Source organism: Barbus barbus (genome assembly GCF_936440315.1).
Source record: "Barbus barbus genome assembly, chromosome: 49".
Classification (NCBI taxonomy): domain Eukaryota; kingdom Metazoa; phylum Chordata; class Actinopteri; order Cypriniformes; family Cyprinidae; genus Barbus; species Barbus barbus.
Window position 1 is genome coordinate 18,635,222 of NC_136727.1, and position 23,171 is coordinate 18,658,392.

Genomic DNA, 23,171 nt, shown 5'->3' on the forward strand with positions numbered 1-23,171 from the left:
AGCTCCCCTGTGAACCAATTTTATTTTGAATTGCTATAGGGACAAAAGTTATATAGTATAACTGAAGTGAAGGCGCTGGCATATGTATTATCTTACTGTTGAACTTCATATCCCACAATCCTCTCACACATACCTCAGTCCCCGCCTCCAAGCTCTCGTTTCTGATTGGCTGCTGTAAGTACTGTAAGTGGATGGGGACAAACCTAGTGCGTTTGCTTTTCCACAAGTAGCATCACTGATATTGTCGTTTAATGACACTTTACACGGAATAACTCAACTGAGTATAACTATTTGGAAGTATTCTATGAAGTTCATGAGAATGAAGCTGTGAAACCCGTGAAGTATATGAACTAAACGCGCTGTTATTTACACTCACATGCTAACATGGCTGTAGTGTTTCTGAAAACTCAAATCAACAGAGCTATAAACAAACACCTGCTGTAAGTTACTTTATTATAAAATATAAATAACAATTATAGCGTTCATCACATTTGGGGTTGCAAATCAGAACAGTTTGCACTAATATCAGTCAGATATGACATTCAAACTTTGCTTGAAGTCTCATATTTCTCTTTTAAACCAATGCATTTCGAGATATGCACTCATATCTTTGTGAATGTTGATGTGAAGTCATGCTTCAGGGAAGAAAATACTGTTATTGAATGTATATTTGGTGCATAATTAAGTTATGTGTGCAATTTTGCTGCAGCTGGGACATGCATTGTTATTTAGCATCTTTTAGTTATTAATATGCATTGTGGGTTTGCATTAAATGAAGAGGTCACCTCTGATGAATTTGCCCTTGACTCCATTCTTCAGATCTTGTGCTCAGATCTCATGCTTTCTTGTGTGCAGGAGATTGATCTGGACCAAAGGATCCATCAGACATGCATCTGTGGGTAAGAGCTGATATTACCTAATGCTTGTTATTATTATAAGTCATAAGGATACTTATAGGAGTTGTTTCCCTGTACAGGCCGGATTGAGAAAGTCCTCATTGCTAACAGAGGAGAGATTGCATGCCGGGTAATGCGGACGGCTAAGAAGATGGGCGTCCGCTCGGTTGCGGTGTACAGCGACGCAGACAGACATTCCATGCATGTGGCCATGGTGAGAAGAAACTGTAACAACTAGATGCATTCTCATGCAGATAATATAGTTATATACCTGGGTCTGTAATCCCAGGCAGATGAGGCGTATCATATCGGGCCAGCAGCATCTCAGCAGAGTTACCTGTGCATGGACAAGATCCTGGATGTCGCCAAGAAATCCTCTGCACAGGTGTGCTAATGTTAAGTTGTTGTTTTTTATAGCTGAATAGGGAGTTAGATTTTTATTTTTTTTTGGTTAAATCTTCTGTTTTGGTCAGGCGGTCCATCCTGGATATGGATTCCTGTCAGAAAATACAGAGTTTGCTGAACTGTGCAAAGAAGGCGGCATCATCTTTATCGGCCCGCCGTCATCAGCCATTCGGGACATGGGAATCAAAAGGTAATTGTCAAAAAAATTAGTTGTTTGACTGTAGCAACTGCACAAAAATACCATACGCAAAGCCCTAGTTGCTTAAGCTTAATTGTATTTTATATGCACTTGTGTTGTACTTCAGATCTTAAAAGTATATTTTTTAAAATACTGGATTTATAGATAAAATACAAATTAATAACAAAATAAAAGCCATTTAAGTGTAAGGTTGCAAAGGGGGGAAACATTTCCGGTAAATTTCCGTAAACCTTCAAAAATCCCTTGAAGATAAAAAAAAAAAAAAACCTGGGAAGTTTCCGAAATTTACTGGCAATTTTCCACCTTTTTGCAACCCTATTTAAGTGTACTTAAAGAGAGACACTTTTAAGTGTGCTTAATGACTTAAGTTACCTTTTAAAAAGTGCACCTTGTGATCTCAAATTAAGATTCACTTGAAAGTACATTTGAAATATTTTTAGTTTTAATAATCTTTTGTCTCGCTTTAAAGAAGTACGCTTATTTTGATGTGTTGACTAACATACTAAAGCACATCCATTATGAAAATTAATCATGGTTTTACTACAAATAAGTAAAAATAAACATGGGTACTACATTTAAAACTGGTTATACATATGGTTACTACACTTTATTATAATAAAACCATGGTTAATTTTCATAAGAAATGTAAAAGGATATATTTTAACAGGTTAAAATACAAGTTACATAATTTGATATTGAATTGAAAGTGTATATTTTAAATGTTCTCTTCATTACAAATGTGTAATTGGAAGTATATGTAAGTACATGGCATAAGTTTCAAAAGAAATGACAATAGAATTATGAAATTACATGAAATTTAGGTGGCATTTAACTTTAATATTAATTAACTATAATACATTTTCATTAAATTTTAGTTGACTTGCATTTAAATGTCCTAAAGCATTACATTCAGTATATTATTTCCATAATAAATACTCTTACCTAGCAATGCCTTATTATCTGTATAGTGTAGTTTTTAACTTTATGCAAAGCTTTGGCTGGCCAATATCTAACTAAGCTTTCTAGTTTCTAAGTTTCAATCCATCTTTGTTTTTGTTTCAGCACATCTAAACACATTATGTCAGCTGCTGGTGTGCCTATCATTGAGGGGTACCATGGAGAGGACCAATCAGATGCCAAACTTCAAAGCGAGGCCGCAAGCATCGGTTACCCTGTGATGATCAAAGCAGTTCGTGGCGGCGGCGGAAAGGTAGGTTATGCTTGCACTAAACCGTTCTATAATAATACACATACTTGAAATCGCAACGCTATGTTTGCACCTCTCACGCAGGGCATGCGAACCGCACACTCAGAAGCAGAGTTTCACGAGCAGCTGGAATCGGCTCGCAGAGAAGCCCGCAAGTCATTCAACGACGACGTGATGCTGATCGAGAAGTTTGTTGAGAATCCCAGGTCTGTTTGGGTGATCAGGCTCCGTACACACACTTTGTTTGATATATGTGACCCTTGACCAAAAAATCAGTCAGTTTAAATTGAAAGCTGAATAAATGCGCTTTCCATTTGATGTTTGTTAGGATCGGACAATATTTGGCTGAGATACAATTATTTGAAAATCTGGAATCTGAGGGAGCAAAAAAATCTAAATATTGAGAAAATCACCTTTAAAGTTGTTCAAATGAAGTTCTTAGCAATGCATATTACTAATCAGAAATTAAGTTTTAATATATTTATGGTAGGAAATTTACTAAATGTCTTCATGGAACATGATCTTTACCTAATATCCTAATGATTTTTGGCATAAAAACAAAATCCATAATTTTGACGCTTACAATGTATTGCTACAAATAAACGTGTGCTACTTATGTCTGGTTTTGTGCTCTAGAGTCACATATATGATGTAATCCATGAGTGTGTGTTGTTGCATTAGACACGTTGAGGTGCAGGTGTTTGGTGACCAGTACGGCGATGCGGTGTATCTGTTCGAGAGAGACTGTAGCGTACAGAGACGACACCAGAAGATCATCGAGGAGGCTCCAGGGGTAAATATGACACTGCTTCTGTCATTCTGCATCTTCTGCACTCTGGTGAAGTCTGTGATATATGCTTGTGTTAATGAAACTGACCTGGCTTGATTTGTGTGTGTGAGACTACAGCCGGGCATCAGTCCTGAGGTCAGGAGGAAACTCGGAGAGGCCGCGGTGCGAGCAGCTAAAGCAGTCAACTATGTTGGAGCAGGTGATGATAATGCCATGTGACGTCAGCAAAGGGTTAATTCACCCAAAAATGGTCATTAATTACTCACCCTCATGTCGTTCCAAAACCATAAGACCTTCATTCATCTTCAGAACACAAATTAAGATATTTTTGATGAAATCCGAGAGCTCTCTGATCCTCCATAGAAAGCAAGGGTCCTTACATGATCAAGGCTCAGAAACATAGCAAAGAGATCGTTAAAATAATCCATGTGACATCAGTAATTCAACCGTAATTTTACGAAGCTACGAGAATACTTTGTGTGCAAACAAAACAAAAATAACGACTTAATTCAACAATTCGTCTCCTATAGCGCCATTTTGGAGAGTATCCCATATCTAAACAAGGTATGCTACGTTTGTACGCGGATACACTGCTCTCAGATTCCATCAAAAATATCTTAATTTGTGTTCTGAAGATAAACGAAGGTCTTACGGGTTTGGAACGACACGAGGGTGAGTAATTAATGACATAATTTTCATTTTTGGGTGAACTATAACTTTAAATTGATCAAAAGTGACTTCATAATTTTACAAAAGATTTCTGTTTCAAATAAATGCTATTCTTTTTAGCTTCCTAGTCATCAAAAAAAACCCTGAAAAAATGTATTACAGTTTCCACAAAAGCAGAATAACTGTTTTTAACATTGATGATTATCAGAAATGTTTCTTGAGCAGCAAATTAGCATATTTTCATGAATTCTGAAGGATCATGGGACACTGAAGACTGGAGTAACGATGCTGAAAATACAAATTTTAAGATATTCATATAGAAAAGTTATTTTACATGGTAATAATATTTCACAGTGTTACTGTTTTTACTGTATTCTTGATCAAATAAATGCAGCCTGTCATACTTTTGAATGGTAGTGCGCATTGATTTGTTGCCGATTTTAATAGATAATATATATTGATTTGATAATTTCTCTTAATATTACTAATTAATTTAGTAAAATATAATAATTTAAAGGGAATAATTTATTCACTATTATGATTGGTGAAACATTCAATATAGGTTTGTAACTTGGCAGAAGTTTTAATTTCTGACTGAACGAACAGGAACTGTGGAGTTCATCATGGATGCGCAGCACAACTTCTACTTCATGGAGATGAACACGCGTCTGCAGGTGGAGCATCCCGTCTCCGAGATGATCACGGGAACAGACCTGGTGGAATGGCAACTGCGCGTAAGACAAGCTCACGGACATATTCACATATTTCCTAAATACAGTGACATTGCAGATTCGTCCACAAGGGGTCACAATCACACCTTTCTCTACGTTTTTTTAATCAGACGTGGTGTTTTCGTTCATCAGGTGGCAGCGGGGGAGAAGTTGCCCCTCTCTCAGGAACAGATCGTGTTGCGGGGTCATTCTTTTGAAGCCAGAATATATGCTGAAGACCCCAATAACAACTTCCTTCCCGGAGCGGGGCCGCTGCTACACCTGTCCACACCGCAGGGGGATCAGTGCACACGCATAGAGACAGGGGTTCGAGAAGGTACTCTACATTTAATCTCACGTGTCTTGTAAATTTGCACAGAGCCAGATTTACCATTTACAGGTGAAAAAATAAAACCGTTTGAGGAGGTTTTCAACAAAAACAAAAAAATGTGATACTTTTGTGTTTTGGCCATTCGTTTACATGGTGTTTTGGGGGCCTCAGAACACAAACGTTTGAAAACAGGTTTTTGAAAAAGATACAATTATTGTCTCTGAATAAACTACAAAAATGGGAATTTGAAAAATGGTGACGACATGCGTGTTCACGTAGTGTTTCTTTACCAAGTAAATCACCAAATACTGGCCTTGCAAGCATAATACAGTGTTATAAGTTGTTTTTACAGATCCGTGTGAACGCGGATCGTTTGTTTTGTTTTGTTTAAATAATCCAAAAAAAAAATTCCAAGTTAAAATATTAGAACCATTTTGTTGCTGTATTTGTACTATGCTAATGACATTTTGGGAGGTATATATATATATATATATATATATATATATATATATATATATATATATATATATAGTATGTGTATTTTGTCATCATGTAGATTTTCTCAATGGCCTGCAAATCTTTATCCAAATATTTGTTTATTTTTGTTCAGTTATTTATATCCTTTTCATTTTCAATTGAAATATGGTCTGGTTATGTTCCCTAAGCGGTCTTGTGAAATTCACCCATAGAAGTTTGCATGAAACAAAAAGGTCTTATTTAGAGCCCGACCGATATGGATTCTTTGGAGGCCGATACCGATATTGGGGAGTAAAAAAAAGTCAGATATCAATATATCGGCCAATATTGTTTGTGTATATTATAGTACCAGACACTTCCCATTCGTATGTCCAAAGTTTTGACTGGTACTGTATATAGAATTAATTTTATACATAAACAGAATATATATATTCCTTTCACGAAATCATCGGACCCTATTAGTGTAGCAAATGAGTATGAGAAGCCCATTGTGAAAGTAAAAGATGGGGTCGTTGTTTATTAACTTTACAGTAAGTTATGTATTTCACAAACTAGTTAGCAACTTGCCGTTAAGACAACGCTTGACTCTGAGTCATGGAGACACGGCCGCTGCCTGAACAAGAGACCTCCTTACTGAAGTGAAAGAGTTGGCTGGTGTCTCGTAGGGTTGCCAGGTTTTCACAACAAAACTCGCCCAATTGCTCCTTAAAACTAGCCCAGTTGTGTTCTGGGGGGTAAAATACATGTTTTTTGACAGGGTTCCCCTGGTACAATTTGCATTCAAGGGGCTAAATATCACGTTATTGGGGTCGCTTCAACCTGTGGACATGAAAAATAACCCGCAGCAACAGTGTTAAAGTAGCCCAATTCTGTCACTGCAGTGACCTGGGTCTCCAGTAGCAAACAATGGAGCGCACTCTGCTGGACAAACTAAGTAGTTACACCATATCTGCGACAGGCTCATATCGGCCGATAAAATCGGCAAAACACATGGATGTACGTCACAACAAACCATAAAACAGCTGTGGCATTGCAGCTTTAAATTCAGAAGGAAAAATACGTAATAATTATAACAATACAATCGACAATCGTGTGTAGTGGAGAATACACTCATAGAGTGTCTTTAAATAAATGCATTTCTAAGTTAATTATTGTTTAATTATGATCGGTTGCTAACTGCTGTATGTCTGTTGAACATATGTAAGGTGATGAAGTGTCTGCTCATTATGATCCAATGATCGCTAAACTGGTGGTTTGGGGGGAAGATCGCTCAGCCGCTCTGAAGAGACTCAGATACTGCCTTCGACAATACAACGTAAGCACACATTCTTATTTTTACGGTTGCGTTAGCTACATTTTGCTGACAAAAAGCCCGTTGTCCATTGTCAATATTGCAGCACTTTCAAACCAAGCAAACTAATGCAAGCAAAGTTTGCGTGAGGAGCTTTTCGACTGGACCCATAAACTTCCAAGATATTTAAAAACAACTCTACTGCATAATTTACTCAACCTGAACAACTGAATCAGAATTGGACTTTCTTCAGTATTCTTAATGTTAACATTGTGTATTTCACAGATTGTGGGTCTCAACACCAACATCGACTTCTTGCTCAGTCTTTCGGGGCATCCGGAGTTCGAGGCAGGAAACGTTCACACCAGCTTCATCCCGCAGCACTATGATCAGCTGTTCCCAGCAGCTCAGAGGCCATCCGGTGCACTGCTCTGTCAGGCTGCCCTGGGTCTGCTGCTCCGCGAAAAACAGCACACAGAGATATACAGAAACCAAACCAGTGGTGAGAATGCATCGTTGGTTGTTTTATAGATCACGAGGAACTAATTCAAGTGTGTCCAAACTTTAGTCTGCTGGGTTCTGGTGTTCATTGATGGTACAGTGTGTGTTTTGGCACATGAAGCTTGTTTGAGATGTTAACCTAAGCTTCCTGTTGCAGACATGTTCTCTCCGTTTGCCTCCTGTAACGGGAGACGATTCAATGTCCTGCACTGCAGGAACCTGACACTGCAGCTCGGGGACGACAGTAAGCGGTCATGCTCTAACACACACACACACACACACAGTCTGAAGCAGTGACTGATACACTCCTGTCAACATGATTTGACTCTGAATAATCACTATAGAAGAAGAGCTACACTCGACAATTTCTCTCTACAGTTTTAAATATTGTTATTATATAAATATTATGTACATTTTCATATCTGCATGAATAATTAGTGCATATTGCACCCTTATTATTTTGAGATGTCAGGAGTCAAGCTCTTGCGGATTAATCATGATTAAGTTTCTGCAGTCAAAGGAATAATTGCTTTGATCTGGTTCTTGACTGATTTACATGAATATTATTATGAATGCATGAATGATCAGTGTGCTTATTAATGGACGGCTCACCTGATTCTTCTACATGTCAAGACTATCAGATCATTCTCTTGAAATAGAAACGTGTGCATTATACATGAGCACTGAAGAGATGCATTAATCATAATTCAGGATTTCAGCATAACAAGCCTTAAATAGAATCTGCACTGCAAGATCTGTATAGATGAGCGAATCTCACCAAGAAGTGTCTTCAAATATAGTCAATTATATTTCACTTAACGAAAAAAAAGCTCAGTTTTAGCACCGTTATGATGTGTTGCTTTCTGGCAATGTTGTTATTTAATAAGTAATACATATTATTTATTTTGCAGAAGTGGCATTATCTATTACTTACAATCCAGATGGGACATACAGTATGGAGGTAAATTCTGTTTTAGACTCGAAAATGTTAATCAAAAATTTTGATACCATAGAAATTTCATAATTCTTGTCACCGGTGTCATCACAAACTAATACTAGCCTAAATTTAAAAATAAATAAAAACAAATTTTTTTTATAAAAATTCTAGCTCACCGAAGACAAGTAAACAGACAATGATTAAATAATAAGAAACTTACAATACAAGCACCACTAAAAATGACAAGCAATAGGAGAAAAAACTACAGTAGAACAAATAAGAAATACTACATATATTTTTATAAACACCATCAAATGTATAAGAGCACTGCATATTCTTCACTGTGTAAATTAACTATATATTTCTTAAAGTTACAAAAGTAATTTAGTCAAGAGCATTTAGAGATTTTCTCTCCTTTGTTGTTTGATTAACATGAATGACAGACAGCAGGAATATTAGACTGCTATCACTTTAAGAGCTGCCCGGATCCAATATACCGTTACAGCCTTTTGCTTTACCTTAAGACATAAATTACTGTGTTTACGAGAATACTTGCAAAGACGGGCATTTTGACACACACAAGTGTGTATATTTAACCGTTTAAGGCCTATAAAGCGGCACAAATAACCGTCTTCACTTGCACGTGCCTCTCTGAGAGCGCGTGCATATAGCGAAATTAATAATTTTTCGCTGCTGATTGCGTTTCAACAGTTTAAAATCACTTGTTTTTAAACCGCAATGCTTTAAAAACTCATGCAAACAATACGTTTTCATGGCCACGCAGCACAGCAACGTCACGTGAGCATGTAACTGCAATAGAGACGATGGTCCAATAGCGGTTAATCGTGTCTACCGGTATATCGCCCACCCCTATTTCACATAATCTTAAGTTAAGTGTCATCATGTACTAAACATGACTCTTCACACGTCTTCATTTGTGGTTGTTAGACTGGAGGTCAGGCGTTTCATGTATCAGGAGAGCTGCAGGTGGAGGGAGACGTGACCTACCTGTGGTGCTCCGTCAATGGAGTGCTGTCCCGACCCAAACTAGTCATTCTGGACAACACCGTACACATCTTTTCTATGGTGGGTTTCTTTCACCCTTATATTAGACTTCACCATCAAGTCAAGACTATTGATGATCTTTTGTGTTTTATTTTTGCTCTTGTTTAGGAGGGAAGTGCCCAGGTGGATGTACCTGTGCCCAAGTTCCTGGTTGGTGTTAGTGGCTCCAGTGCACAGGGTGGCGCTATTGCACCCATGACAGGCACTATCGAAAAGGTATTTAAAGAATCTGTGGTTGAACCCCAGTTTGTGTACTTTCTGTTGTGTGAGACCACAATAATGCATTCCTAATCAAACTATCGAAAGTCACATTTACATAAAATGTTAATTAACCTGCATTGGAACCCAAACAGCAACTTCTGGAACTTGCCTTTGCTTTGATTCTAGGTCCTAGTCAAGGCTGGAGACTCGGTCCAGAAAGGAGATCCTCTAATGGTGATGATTGCCATGAAAATGGAGGTGAGGCTCTGTCACTTTCTCATTAAGTGCACTTTATAGTCCATATTATAATTGATCGGGTCCTTCTGTTTCTGGGTAGCATACAATCCGTGCACCCAAAGCAGGAGTCATCAAGAAGGTGTTCTTCAAAGAGGGCTCACAGGCTAACCGTCACGCAGCTCTGGTACAGATGGAGGAAGAGGAAGGAGCTGGGGAGGAGTCACACACAGATGACTGGAAATCCTGAACCTGGATAAGTTGCTGCTCAATACAACGATCTTGACGAAGCACTACAAATTAGTTTGGATCTTTTGAGATTTAACAAGTAAAATAGAAACTTTCTTAAGAACACAGATATCTTGTCAAATTTAACTTTGTTTGTGAGGAATTCGGTCCCCAATAACTTGGTGTTTCTGTGGTTCTGGTCTCCTGGTTCTTTTGTACCATGATAATCATGGCCAATTTTTGGGTGGATGAAGATCGACGGATGGATGACTGTGGAATCTCCCTATAAAGTATATGCATTTCAAGAAAAAAAAACCTCACTCGTGGTTGCTTGTCCCACACCTGTAGAAGAAAACTCCTATGAAGCATTGCTACAGTAATGTTATGTTGTGGATAAGGTACCTTGTTAGTTTGAATACTAAAGGAAACCTTTAGAATCTGTGAACTTTTTAACATTAATCATTAAAGTTTTTTTTTTAATGCATAAACTCAAGTTTTTTGAGTTCTGACCAATAAGGTAAAAATAATTTGAAGACACTAGGGGTCTCATTTATAAAATGTTGTGCAGAAACCATCCTAAATTTCATTACGATCATCTCTCAAATATGCGTGCGTGTGATTCATAGAATGAACGTATGCACAGAAACCACACGTACGCCTCTCTTTCAGATGTGAAATTTATTAATTGCAAATGATTCGCTCAACTGAATGGTTTCAGCTCTCTGCCTTGTAAACGACTCAATGTCATTAACATATAAAAGATAACCAGTCATCGTCCAAATTCTTTAATTTAGAACAGCGAGCTGCGAGAACAGCTTACTGTACATTTCCTAACACCTGGGCAGTTTTTACAAATATAAGCGTTGGCGTGGATTTAAGCGTACCGCTGCGGTTGCACACTCTAAGATCAAATCTGTGTGTACGCGCGCTTTATAAATGAGGCCCTAGGACTGATGCTCCAGCTGTTCAGTGTTAGTATTGTTCCCATAAGATTTAATACCACGCACATTTATTAGGCTGAAACTGGAGAGTGATTCTGGAAGCAAACAGTTCTTCAGAGAAAGTGAACATCATCTTTCCAAAACTGATTTGAAGGTAGTTCTGTGAAGATAAATGCTTCTCTTATTTATAAACTAAGGTATTATTACTTTCAATAAAGAATTAAGTTGCCCCGAAGACTTCAGTAGGGCTTTTCTCATTGCGTTTAACCCTGCCAAATGGTGACAGAAAACATGAACATTTCAGTTGTCGTTTCAGTTTGTTTTTGAAAGAAATCCCCAGCAAATCTCGATTTTAATCAAGTTACAATTTTAAGTGACAAAGGCGAAATGAAATCCCAATGGCAGCTCACAAATGTGGTGGTGGGTAGGGTGCACAGGGATTTGTTTGCACATTTTTGAAACAAATCCCCAGTGAACTTTACCAACATAAGAGCAGATCCCTTTAGCGTAGCTGATGACGCTTGAGCAGAGACGATTCAATGTCCTGCACTGCAGGAACCTGACACTGCAGCTTAAGCGTTCATGCTCTAATAAACACACAAATATAATTTAGTTATTATATAAGTACTTTAGTAACATATAAATGACATTATAGCTTTGATAACTTTTATTGCTTTAAAATTCATTGAATAACGATTGAACACAGGACACGTCCTTCATCTTCATGATCACGAGATGGCACTAAAGCGAACTATGCACAAAAGCTTCAGATAATGAACCAACAAGTTAATGTATTGAAGGCCTCATTTCTTCATTTTGGAAAAGGAATAGTTTGAAAATTGTCAAATTGTTAATTGCTCCTTACATTTATGTAATATGCTAATTTTTTCCCTCCTCCACAAAACCTCAAATCTCATTCGAGTTTGCACGAAATAACCCTTTAAATTGCTTTTTACATTTTCAAGATTTATTCAGTGCTTTAGCAATTTGTTCAAATAAATTAGATTTTGTAAAGGTCAGGGGTCATTAGCATCCAGTAATTGCTTTGATCAGACTCTTGACTAAAAGTTCAACATGAGTATTATGAATGCATATGCTCATTAATAGATGGCTCAAACAGTCATTCTTCAACATATGAAAACTAAAGATCATTCTCTTGAAATAGAAACAGATCATCTGCATTATATATGAGCACTAATGAGCAGCGATTGAACATGGTGAAGGAGGATGTCAGCATAACGATCCTTAAATAGATTTTACACCACAAGGCCTGCAGAGTGGATGAGAGAATCTCACGAAGAAATGTCACCCAGAGGAGATGCAGCATTTTATTATTTATTTTGCTGAAGTGGCATTATCTGTTACATTCAATGCAAATGAATTAAGTATATTTTTACATTTGGATCAAAAAGCATGATTGTTTTGATTGTTCAAGAATGCCTCTGGATCATGTTTTGCAGTCAGATGGAGGGAGACGTGACCTACCTGTGGTGCTCCATCAATGAGTGCTGTAGAAACCCAGACTTGTCATCTATGGACACACGTCTGTTCTTTCTTCAGCATTTTTGTCACGACTGGAGGACTGGTCTCTGGAAGTGTGCAGGTGGACGTACCTGTGCTCAAATTCCTAGCTGGCATCTCCAGTGCACAGGGTGGTGCTGTTGAACCCATGACAGGCAATATTGAAAAGGTAATTCAGGCTCAATTCCTGTACCTAATATATGCAAGAACTGGACCAGTGCATCCCAAATCATAGGTCAGTGTTGGTTAGTTGGCAATCCCCAACCCTAATGTACACTGGACACAAATTGAATGACATGGTAGTGTTCTTATGTTGTCATACTGTCCAAGTACGTACATGTAAGTACTTATTATGCAAAGTGTTTTATTATATATTAGAACAGTAAGATGGTTCTGGGCCAGTTTAAAATTGCTAACTTATCAGAAATTGATTGGAAAGTCACTGCTCATTACAAGATCTTAAGAAAGCACTACTTAGTTTGGAGCTTTCCGACTAAAAAAACTGAAATAAACGTTAGAAACTTTCTTGTTTATCTGAGCAAATGGCTCGTTTCCATATTGAGTTTATATTTGCTGTCACCTGTAACATTCAGTCCCGGTGGTTATTTTGTACCATGATGTCATTGTTTGGAAGATAAAGATGGGTTTGTTGGCCCCATTTTCCTGGATGTCCACCATATGAAATGCTTGGATGATTTTCCGGGTTAACCGCTGGATGACTGTGGACTGAAGCGTCGCTTCCATTAAATAAATTTGAAAGTTTTTGCATTTCAACAAAACCAAACCATTGAAGTATATAGAGAAAACTGTAATCACTTCATGCTTGCTGTAAAAGTCTGTTGCAAACATTTGTGCTGCCAAAGTCACACTTGAAAAAAAAAAAAAAAACCTTTTGAAAAACTGCTTAGCACAGTGATATTTCTTGAATCTTATGGTGTGCGCACACCAACAACGAATTTAATTATTTGCATGAGTAGATTAACTACAAGTCAATGCAGAAATGTGAATAGGTACGAATTTGCGATTGCCACAAACACATCTTCTGCACAAGTTGGAAAATTTCAACTCGAGCAGGAAATTCACATGACGTGTTGTTGCGCAAGCCAATCAGAGAAGAGCTTATTCACACGCCCAGTTTGACTTGTCCGGTTGTATCAAAAAATAGAGAGCATGCACAATGTTTTTATTCATGCGAGTGACGCGAAAACATCACTGAGAATATTTGCTTCATTTTTGGTGTGCACACCATTACTTTGGTTTATAAAAGTAAGTGTACTGCATTGTGAAACTATACAAAAACTGAAATGTGGAATACTAATAATAAAACACTGGATTTTATAAAGGTATTTATTCTGTAAATATAACTTTCATAAACATCGGCAATTAAACATGTTCACTGTAAGGAGAGTACAATTAGAAGAACATGTGTTTACACAAAAAAGATGAAACCGCAACATGGATGACTGACATCACAGCTAGAGCAGGTATTTCCAGTCTAGATTGAGTCTTATTGCTAATGTCTCTGAGAAACAAGTGGCATACTGATTGCTATATAATCCAAGAAGATACATTATATAGCAAAACACTTCCACCATTGGATTTCAACACAAGATCTGAAATAGTAATGATCAGCGATCAGGAGTCGTTTTGGGTTTGAACATTGACATGAAAAAAGCGATATACAAATAAAGACTAGAGACAAGTAGTACCAAAATAGAGTAATCCACAATTCAAAACGTAAACATACTCCATCATAAAATCTGACTCCCAACTGCCACCCGGGTCACGGCACCAGATTTCAACCGATACCTGTGAGATCCAGAGCGTCACGGCCTTTGCAGCAAAAATAAAGACAAATCCCAAGACTAGACTCCTCAAATTGGGAGCATTTAGCTTCAGTTGACTTAGGCCTCAGTTACAGGGTTATTGAGACAGATTGACCCAAGTGCAGCATGCAGTCTGATATCATAAACTTCCGATATAGTTGATCTAAGCAAGTTTAAAACGGTTGTCTCTGGCCTTACAATAACCCACGGCCCATGTAGGATGAATTTCATTCCTTTTCCTCCGACTATGTCCTCCTACGCGATTAAATACACACACGCATACACACGCAAACAAAAGAAAAAACAATCATACAGCTTTGACGAGTGGTTAGTAACACAAGCAGAAAAACAAGGAACACGGCAACGATAAATTAACCAGTGACAATGGTTAGAGATGACAACATAGCATGTGCGAGACAGATGAAACGAGAAATAATATGCAGGCACATGACTGATGGAGGTTAAAGTGATCGAGTTCAAGGATGATATGCGAGTTTTCCATCAAGAACTCCATCGCGACATTCTTGCATCATGATAGTCTGTACGAACCACAACTCAGGCTGGGTGTACAGGTAGGCATCTTAAGGTAGGAGGCTACAGGTTTGTGAGCTAGCGCTACACGGCGCCCACATTTAATACCTTGAAAATCAGGCAATTAAAAGAGGGAATTATGGCTTCAAACAGACCCCCTCGTTTTCCTCAGGAAAGACGGCGGCCCTTCGTGAACAGTTCCATGGGTTTACTAGCAGCGGAAACTCAAGACACACAAATCCTTTGGTTTTTGCAAGAGCAACTGCCTGTCCCTTGTTGTTGCTAATCACAAATGATGTGATACTCAGAGCTTTTAAAGTGTGATAGTCTGGCTGGTGACTGGACAAGGGCATGGGACGGGGTAAAAGGGCAGGCGTCTCCAGACTCTACAAGCCGATCCTTTTTGGGCTGGTGCATTAACAATGAGAGACCTCCATGGGTGAGAGCGTCAGGATGCTCCGGTCGTTGGAGAAGAAGGTGTCCGAGTCGTTCCAAGATCTGGAAGGATCAAGGAAAGTGCGAACAGTGAGGGGGACAGTGTGGAGATCTCAATTCAAAGCTATATAGGTGCAGCGAGGGACACTCATGACCAAAATACTAGGGATGCTCAGTGTTTCAGTTTTTACTGCTAGAATTTTTATAAATAAAGCTATTTTTCCCCCAATTCAAGTAGGTTATAAAAGTAATTATTTTATTTAGATTTTTTTTTAAACCAAGTGTATATATTGTGTAAAACAACTGTTAACGTAAATCATTAACTGATATTGACTATATTCATTTGGCATATAAAATAAAAATGAACTTCAAATGGACACCTCATGTAACTCAATCCCTCACTGAGGAATGTCTCATTTTAGGTCTTGATTTCCATCTTAAGTTCCATAATGTAAAAAGTCTTGAGACTGGTTATTAATAACTGGGTTACCAGAGTATAGTCTACAAAGTCCAGAATAATTTTTTTTTTACAAGTGATCATTTATGTGTGCATCCCTTCTTATAAATCTCTCTTTAACTAATGAACTCCTTGTGCATGAAGATCAGCAAGCAACAGTCAGAGTCGCAGCCAATGGAGAAATGGATGAGCTGCATGTTAGTACAAGATGGGTTAATGTGGATGGTTAAAAGACAAGAAACAAATATAAAAACAACATCCTTCCACAGCCTCGACATTCACATAGACTACATTCTTATGAAAGTATTAGCCTTTTCCTGGCCAGAATATGTAGGGTATGGTACCTATATATGAAAAAGATAATTTACAGTATATAAGTAAATATACATAACGTAAATCTATTGTTTGTAGAAAAATATGTGTACATAGGTTCACTATAAAATGTATATTATATTTGTAAATATAGTGGAATTTAGCAGCCCTTGGGGATCGGAGCCGTTCCAAAGCTGTAGTCCTCAAACACCAGACCTGCTACTCTTGAACACCAGAGGGCATTGTCTTCATCCAATGGACTAATCCCTCTGAAGCACAGCCATATTATAAATAGATCCATGCTACATAAGATAAAGAATACATTGATAGCTACAGTAATGCGATAATCTTTGGATAGAAAGGACTGGTAGAGGGCAAATGTAAATGTACCATCGTCATGTTTTGCAGATGAAGACAACCGTTTTAAGACCATGAGGAGGTAAAAAGTTGAAACCAAAACGTGTATTTGCATTACTGGCTTCATACCATAGTAACAATCTCCTTTATTATCTAAAAGCAGTGGTTCTCAACTGGTTTTGTTTCAGGACCCATCAAGTGTGTTGACCCAGTGTACCAAAATCATCCCTAAGTACATTAAAAAAATTAGAAAGGTGAAAGAAACACTAATAAACTGCTTGTTTTTGAGGATGTGGGCATGTTAGCATCTGCCTAATATAACTTGCCAAACCCATGTAATGTGTGATGGGACGCACAGACTTGACATCAACAACACAATATGTTTGTTTAGGGGCCAAGTACCGAAGGTACGGTCACACCTTTTGTATCTGTTAGTTTTCTTCTTCTTCTGCTCGAGCCTTTGGCAGCCCATAAAAAAAAGTTATGAAATTTGGAACTGATAGAGGACAGTCTCAACATAAACAGTTTATATCATAAACATGCTATGGTTAATGCTAATAACTTTTGAACCAAAATTATTTTTGCCTGTTATTCATTGGCTCATGTTGACTCAAATGGACATCAAAATTTAAATTTCTAGGCGTCAAGATTTTCAGTTTTTCAATTTTGAATTATTTGAAAAACCTACTTTTTCGAACTCATCCTTGTCTGATTGTCACCAAAATTGGCTTAGATCATGCTGGCAAAAAGTTATTAAAAGCTTTTTGATGAACCAAATCGTTCTCCAATAACATGCACACAAATTTGACGAAGATCACACAAATTGGATAAGAGGCTATATCTACATGAAATTTTAGAATATTCAAATAAAACTTGGTACATGTTATCATAAGCATCACCTGAGGCTACATGCAATGTTTTGGCATAGCACCACCTACTGGACAGGCGATATGAAAAATGGCTATTTTTCTTTTTAATGAACACAGTGTATTGTCACAAAACTTGGTATGTGTCATCACGACCAAAATATCAGAACAGTGCCACCTTCTGGTCAAAACTTTACATTTACATTTATTCATTTAGCTGACGCTTTTATCCAAAGCGACTTACAATTGCTATATATGTCAGAGGTTGCACGCCTCTGGAGCAACTAGGGGTTAAGTGTCTTGCTCAGGGACACATTGGATGTTAATATTGGCTCACAGTGGATTCGAACCCGGGTCTCTCACACCAAAGGCATGTGTCTTATCCACTGCGCCATCACCACCCTATCACCAAAACTTGGTCAAAAAATGCTAATAGCTTTTGATTAATTTTGCCTATTTAATGAAAATGGTCTTGATATCTTCCTTGGATCATCCGAAGAGCATCGATACCATTTATGCCATATTCGGTCATACTTGCAATCTGCCAATTTGAATTTCTTTGAAAACCTTTTTCTAACTCTTGGCCTGATTTTTACCACAATTGACTTCCATCCATGCCGGCAAAAAGTTATCAAAAGCTTTTCGGTGTACCAAATAGTTCTCGAATAATGCATAAATGATTGTTAGCATGACGCCAAGCTGCTTCTGATGCTGCAACTTTGGCATATTGAAACTTTTTGTGTGTCACTGTCACCTCATGCTGACAACAACATAAGTAGATAACAGTGCCAACTATTGGTCAAAAGTGATTAAATCGTATTACCAGTGACTGTTTCTCTTGATTTTATTTATTGTATTTTTGACTAAAATAATAAAAAAATGTTTAGTCACTGTTGTAGTCATTGTTCCTTGGTTGTGCTTGGCTCCTTAACAGCTATATTTTAATTATTATTATTATGATAATTGTTTGGAATTTAACGCAACACGACTGCATGGGGAATTGGTAGGAAGCAATGTGGAAGAGAAAGCAAGATGTGGATTACGAGCTGGAACACTAATTTAGGTTGCCTACATATAGGATTATTATGTGACTCATTTTTGGCCCATTATGTGATTATTATGTGACTCATTTTTGGATTATTATGCGACTCATTTTTGGCCCATGACCCACCAGCTGAGAACCACTGATCTAAAGACGTATGGAAGAAAAGCAGTACAGATCATTGATAAATGCAACAACATATAATCGTTTAGATGCTTCATTTGAGAGACACGGAAACGGTAAACGAATAGCGTAGTAAAGTGCCTAATAATACTCTAGGAGGACGCACACACTCTCTGGCATTCGTCCACCACTTAACACACTTAAATATGAAACGCTGCTATCATGCAATTAGACAGATTGATTCGAGTTCCGTAAGGCTTCAAGTTTAACGTAACAAAAAAAGATGAACAAAAACAACTCAATAATCCTCTCTGAGACTACAGTTAGCAGTCTCTCACGCAATCACGATGTGGTCCCTTGTTGAGTTTTTCTTTTGCGATAAATGAGCCGATCACGGCTGTTGACCGTGGCTACCATTGGCCAGCCAGAGCAGAGGTCTCCTCTAGTACCCTGCGCTTCGATGGCAGTGTTCTAGCCGTTATACTGGAACAGGAATCTTATATTTAGCGAGACCAGGTCTCCGTGTACTCATCTCACCACTACGGAGTCGTTTCGGAAGCGCCCTGCTTCCCAAAGTGCGGATACAGACAGTCAAAACGATTACACGAAAAGCTGAGGCTTAGGAGTGCATTACGTTCGCATGCCATCACAAACCCCTCCATGGAGAGGCACACACGCAAGGCAAAGACTACGACGCAGATTCAAACACTTGAACAGGGATGCAACGTCTCAGAACACGTAATGACAGGATGTTCCAAGGATCAAGTTATATAGTCCAACATTCGACGAGCAAATACTTGCATAAATTGGTGCAACAAATGTTAGCCTTGCTAATAACCGGGTGTGATGTCTGAGAATGCGGATGATGAGGCCACTCCGGCGATTATGCACTCGTATGGAGGCACAAGATCTCACAAGAACATAGAGATAAGACACGAAAGCGACCCCATGCACCTTGAAAGAAGGTGAAGACGATGAAAGACGAACACAATGGGTTGGAAGGGCAGACTCAAAGTAACTTTTCAACGTTTCCTTGTATACGTACATACCTGGAGCATCCCAGGCGATGAAGCTCGCTTGAACTCCTAGCTAATCTTTGTTACATTAAAGGCAAATGAATGCACCCGTTTCTGTCTTAAATTCTACATTGTAATCATTAGGGAATGCTTTGAGTGCGCTGGCAGCCCTAACTCGCCAAGGGCTCGTCGTGCTCCAGCTTGTACGAGATGTGCTTACAGCAGAGGCTAGAGAGAGAAAGGTCGCACCTGGTGGCTCGAGCGGGGTCGCAGCGGCCCATCATTCGCTCCACCAGCCGGCCCAGCCGTGAGCAGGCGTTTTGCCCCTCTGAGAAACAGCACATGGAGTCCACGCATCCGATGCCCTGGTAGGCCTCAGTAAACTGGAAAGAGAAAGAGAGAGGTCAACCAGAACATGAAAGAGATGAAACCAAACGGTTCCCAACAAACATATTTGCAATGATTTGATGTCCGTAATGGGCAATGACTAGATTTCTTAATATTTTAATCATACTGGATACTCTTTAAACATCAAATTTAAAATGCAGAATTTGTCCTGCATTTTACAAAAGCACTTCCACAAAAAGGGCACAAAATTGGGCTTGAAACCTGAAGGGGTTTAAAAGGAAGATGTAAACTCACAATTATGAAAAAAGTCAGAATAAACTAGATTAATCGTTGCAATTACCGGTTTTACACCAATTTGTACCCGATTTGAGAAAAGGGTGCATTTAAGTAACACCAGAACAAAGCCTCAAATACAGGGCATCTGGTCATACCAATAATGAAAGACATAGCTTGAACGCAGAACTCAAATCATAAATGCAGTGCATGATTTTACACTTAAAAGATGAGAAGTCTGAGATGAGAATGAATGACCACAAAATTAATACATTAGAGTGATAAATGATGGCATCCCATCAGAACCACAGACATCCTTGGCCTCAACAGAAATTACAGTTCTCATTAACTCGATACTCAATTACTAAGATGACGCTAAAGACCTGCATGTTAAATTACAGCCTGAGTGCTCCAATACCACGTTATTCAAATCAGATTCCCAATCAGATGCTCTCAAAACCAACCAAAGAGGAAAAAGAGTGCATGCAGCCAGAACTGAGGAAGTCAATTCTTTGATCTCTTTCAGGCAACCTGACTAGGCATTATGCAAACTACCAATATTAACATTAAATCCCTCTGGACTTCAGCATGCCTTGCAGAATTACTACGCAGTCTTGAAACAAATGTGTTTGTTGACTGTACATGAACCTAAAGTCCTCGTTAATGCATCACTTTGCTCTACAACTACAATAAAAGTATGCTTGACAATTGTCCTACAACTAGCATCCACAACTATAATGGCAGACAATTATAGCACAGAAATACCGTCTTCTTGTTAACTTGAGTTTGACCATGTGCTGGGTTAAAGATATAGCTATTACTACATGGACCTTGGCAGTTCTGCTAAAAAAAAAAAAAAAAATATTAGCAGGAACTTGCAGAAAGATTAAATGCTGCATGACTTCAACTGTGTCCTGTAACTGTAAATAAAGAGGTAGTTCAAGCGAAACATGCAGGTCTAATCAAAAGCAGAACCTGTGCAGTAATTCCTGGAGGCTATGACTAACCGCCAAATGATGCTGCTGTCATTTCATCTCAGTTACAAATAAATGTGCTAGCTATTAATAAATCACATTTACTGGTTTAATATCTGTACGTGAATAACTGTTCAAGAGCTCATTTAAATGGAGCAAACTGTTGAGTTCTGAGGCTCAACCAGAGTTTAATTGAATGGTACACACCTGAAAACTGTTTTTTAAACACACCAAACAAACCAAAGTTTGGTTTTCAGTAAAAGCTCTAGGGTGAAAATGTGAGTAAATCTCCTAAAAATCGTGAGTACTACACAGTGAGTACTGCGAGTACTGAATACAGGAGTCTCTCCTGAACTCATATTTGTTGACATAATAACATCATTTAGGAATCTTGCGGCTGTGAACCAAAGACATGGAGGCCAACAGTTGGCCATTTTGTTTGGTGTCCAAAAAATATGACAATTCATTAGGGCTGCAACAACTATAACAAAAATAAACCAGCAAATTTGATTATTGATTTTACAAGTCTGTGTGCTGTGCACAGAACATATGAAATCATCCACTTTATAATAGTGAGTAGTGCATTTCAATGGACAAAGCACTTCTGGAAAATAGTGGCGGACACTTAATTTTAAATTATAAACGAAAAATGTTAATTATGTTTGGATTTTCATCCGATTAATCGAAGAAATATTCAACAGATCAACTTATTGTTCAAATTAGTGTTAGTTTGCAGCCCAGCAAACTAGCAAATTAAGCACTCAGGAATGCAGAGAAAACCATATTTGCCTGCAGTGTGTACATGGCCACAGTATGACAAAAACATGCTATTATATAATATACAAAGACCAGCAGCATAAAAGTTTATAACAACCATTATTGAATCACACATAACTGTCAGTAACTGTTCATTCATGATAGAAAAAGAGCAGCACATTTATAAGGTTGATGAAAATACAAACAAATATTTGTCAAATTAAAGACAAACACAACTGATTATGGGGAAAAAAAACTATAAATGTGACCCTGGACCACAAAACCAGTCTTAAATGTCAATTTTCTGAAATTGAGATTTATACATCATATGAAAGCTGAATAAATAATCTTTCCATTGATGTATGGTTTGTTAGGATCGGACAATATTTGGCCGAGATACAACTATTTGAAAATCTCGATCTGAGGGTGCAAAAAAAAAAAAATCTAAATATTGAGAAAATCACCTTTAAAGTTGTCCAAATGAAATTCTTAGCAATGCATATTACTAATCAAAAATGAAGTTGATATTTACAGTAAGAAATTTACAAAGTATATTCTTGCAACATGATCTTTACTTAATATCCTAATGATTTTTGGCAAAAAAGAAAAATTGGTCATTTTGACCAATACAATGTATTTCTGGCTATTGCTACAAATATACCCTAGCGACTTAAGACTGGTTTTGTGGTCCAGGGTCACAAATATGGATCATTAAGAAATGCAGACACATAAGACATTTGAAGCAGAGATTACATTAGACCAGCAGAGTCTCAAGCGAATAGATGGTCATGTAATGGAAAAAGATCATCTAAGACTCATGCCACTCAGAGCAGCCCTCGCTCCTGGTTACATCACAGGGAGAGCTAGTGTCACATGACAGGATGACCGGGTCATGGCGGTCACATACTGTACACACACAGACGGAGGCCTGATGGGGGTAGAGTACTACCTAGGGGAAGGGTGGGGCTGCACCAGAGGTGGAGGAAAAGCAGCGATCAGTGGCCGATTGTCCTCCCCTCTGCTCCCGATTTCAGCAGTGTCATATTCTGAGCTGACTGAAACCTTATCCGCTTCCATCTGGAGGGACAAAACAGCGCGGTAAGTCTCCCAAACGGATGAGAACAGAAGAAAGGTGAACGAACATGAAACTGCCCCATGTCCACTGCGAGAAAACACTCCTTCTGAACTTGAAGGCTCTGTTCCAAAACCTAGTGAGCTGCCTATGTAGACAGCATCTTGGACACTATCCAGA

The 23,171-nt window shown here is 38.2% G+C and overlaps 2 protein-coding genes across 7 annotated transcripts in view; one reads left to right on the forward strand and one right to left on the reverse strand.

Annotated features, from left to right (window-relative positions):
• The first annotated feature begins 160 nt into the window (after positions 1-160).
• On the forward strand, positions 161-13,475 carry LOC306867898 (methylcrotonoyl-CoA carboxylase subunit alpha, mitochondrial-like). Of its 2 annotated transcripts, none has more exons than XM_079413841.1 (19): positions 161-440; positions 856-899; positions 977-1,110; positions 1,186-1,281; positions 1,370-1,491; positions 2,563-2,710; positions 2,792-2,913; positions 3,389-3,500; positions 3,615-3,696; positions 4,773-4,900; positions 5,030-5,213; positions 6,890-6,999; positions 7,261-7,477; positions 7,634-7,720; positions 8,388-8,437; positions 9,362-9,499; positions 9,587-9,694; positions 9,866-9,937; positions 10,017-13,475. In XM_079413841.1, exons 1-19 carry the CDS (start codon positions 385-387, stop codon positions 10,161-10,163), a joined length of 2,157 nt encoding a protein of 718 aa, XP_079269967.1. In that variant the 5' UTR covers positions 161-384; the 3' UTR covers positions 10,164-13,475. The 2 variants fall into 2 exon arrangements, with proteins under 2 accessions (XP_079269967.1, XP_079269966.1); XM_079413840.1 differs by having other exon boundaries at positions 235-440; positions 820-899.
• A 458-nt stretch (positions 13,476-13,933) lies between these two features.
• Positions 13,934-23,171, reverse strand: part of LOC306867395 (phospholipid-transporting ATPase IF-like) — a 53,099-nt gene continuing 43,861 nt past the window's right edge. Inside the window, exons 30-32 of one of the 5 annotated variants that reach the window (XR_013784015.1) lie at positions 22,869-22,996; positions 19,818-19,951; positions 13,941-15,458 (exon numbers count right to left, since the gene is read on the reverse strand). Coding sequence is in view for 2 of the 5 variants with exons in the window: in XM_079413016.1 (XP_079269142.1) it covers positions 15,377-15,458; positions 19,818-19,951 (216 nt within the window). In the remaining 3 variants the exon portion in view is untranslated. Of the gene's footprint in view, positions 17,579-17,796; positions 19,952-22,868; positions 22,997-23,171 lie in introns of all 5 variants that reach the window. The other 4 variants (XR_013784016.1, XM_079413016.1, XR_013784014.1 and 1 more) reach the window with 4 other exon arrangements.

What these genes read in the sequence shown, in the direction of transcription:
- LOC306867898 (XM_079413840.1), top strand. Translation starts at nt 385, where the DNA reads ATGGCTGTAGTGTTTCTGAAAACTCAAATCAACAGAGCTATAAACAAA. An exon ending in TTCGTGGCGGCGGCGGAAAG is followed by an intron (nt 2,711 to 2,791) that starts GTAGGTTATGCT and finishes CCTCTCACGCAG; the next exon opens with GGCATGCGAACCGCACACTC. An exon ending in TGGTGGAATGGCAACTGCGC is followed by an intron (nt 4,901 to 5,029) that starts GTAAGACAAGCT and finishes TTCGTTCATCAG; the next exon opens with GTGGCAGCGGGGGAGAAGTT.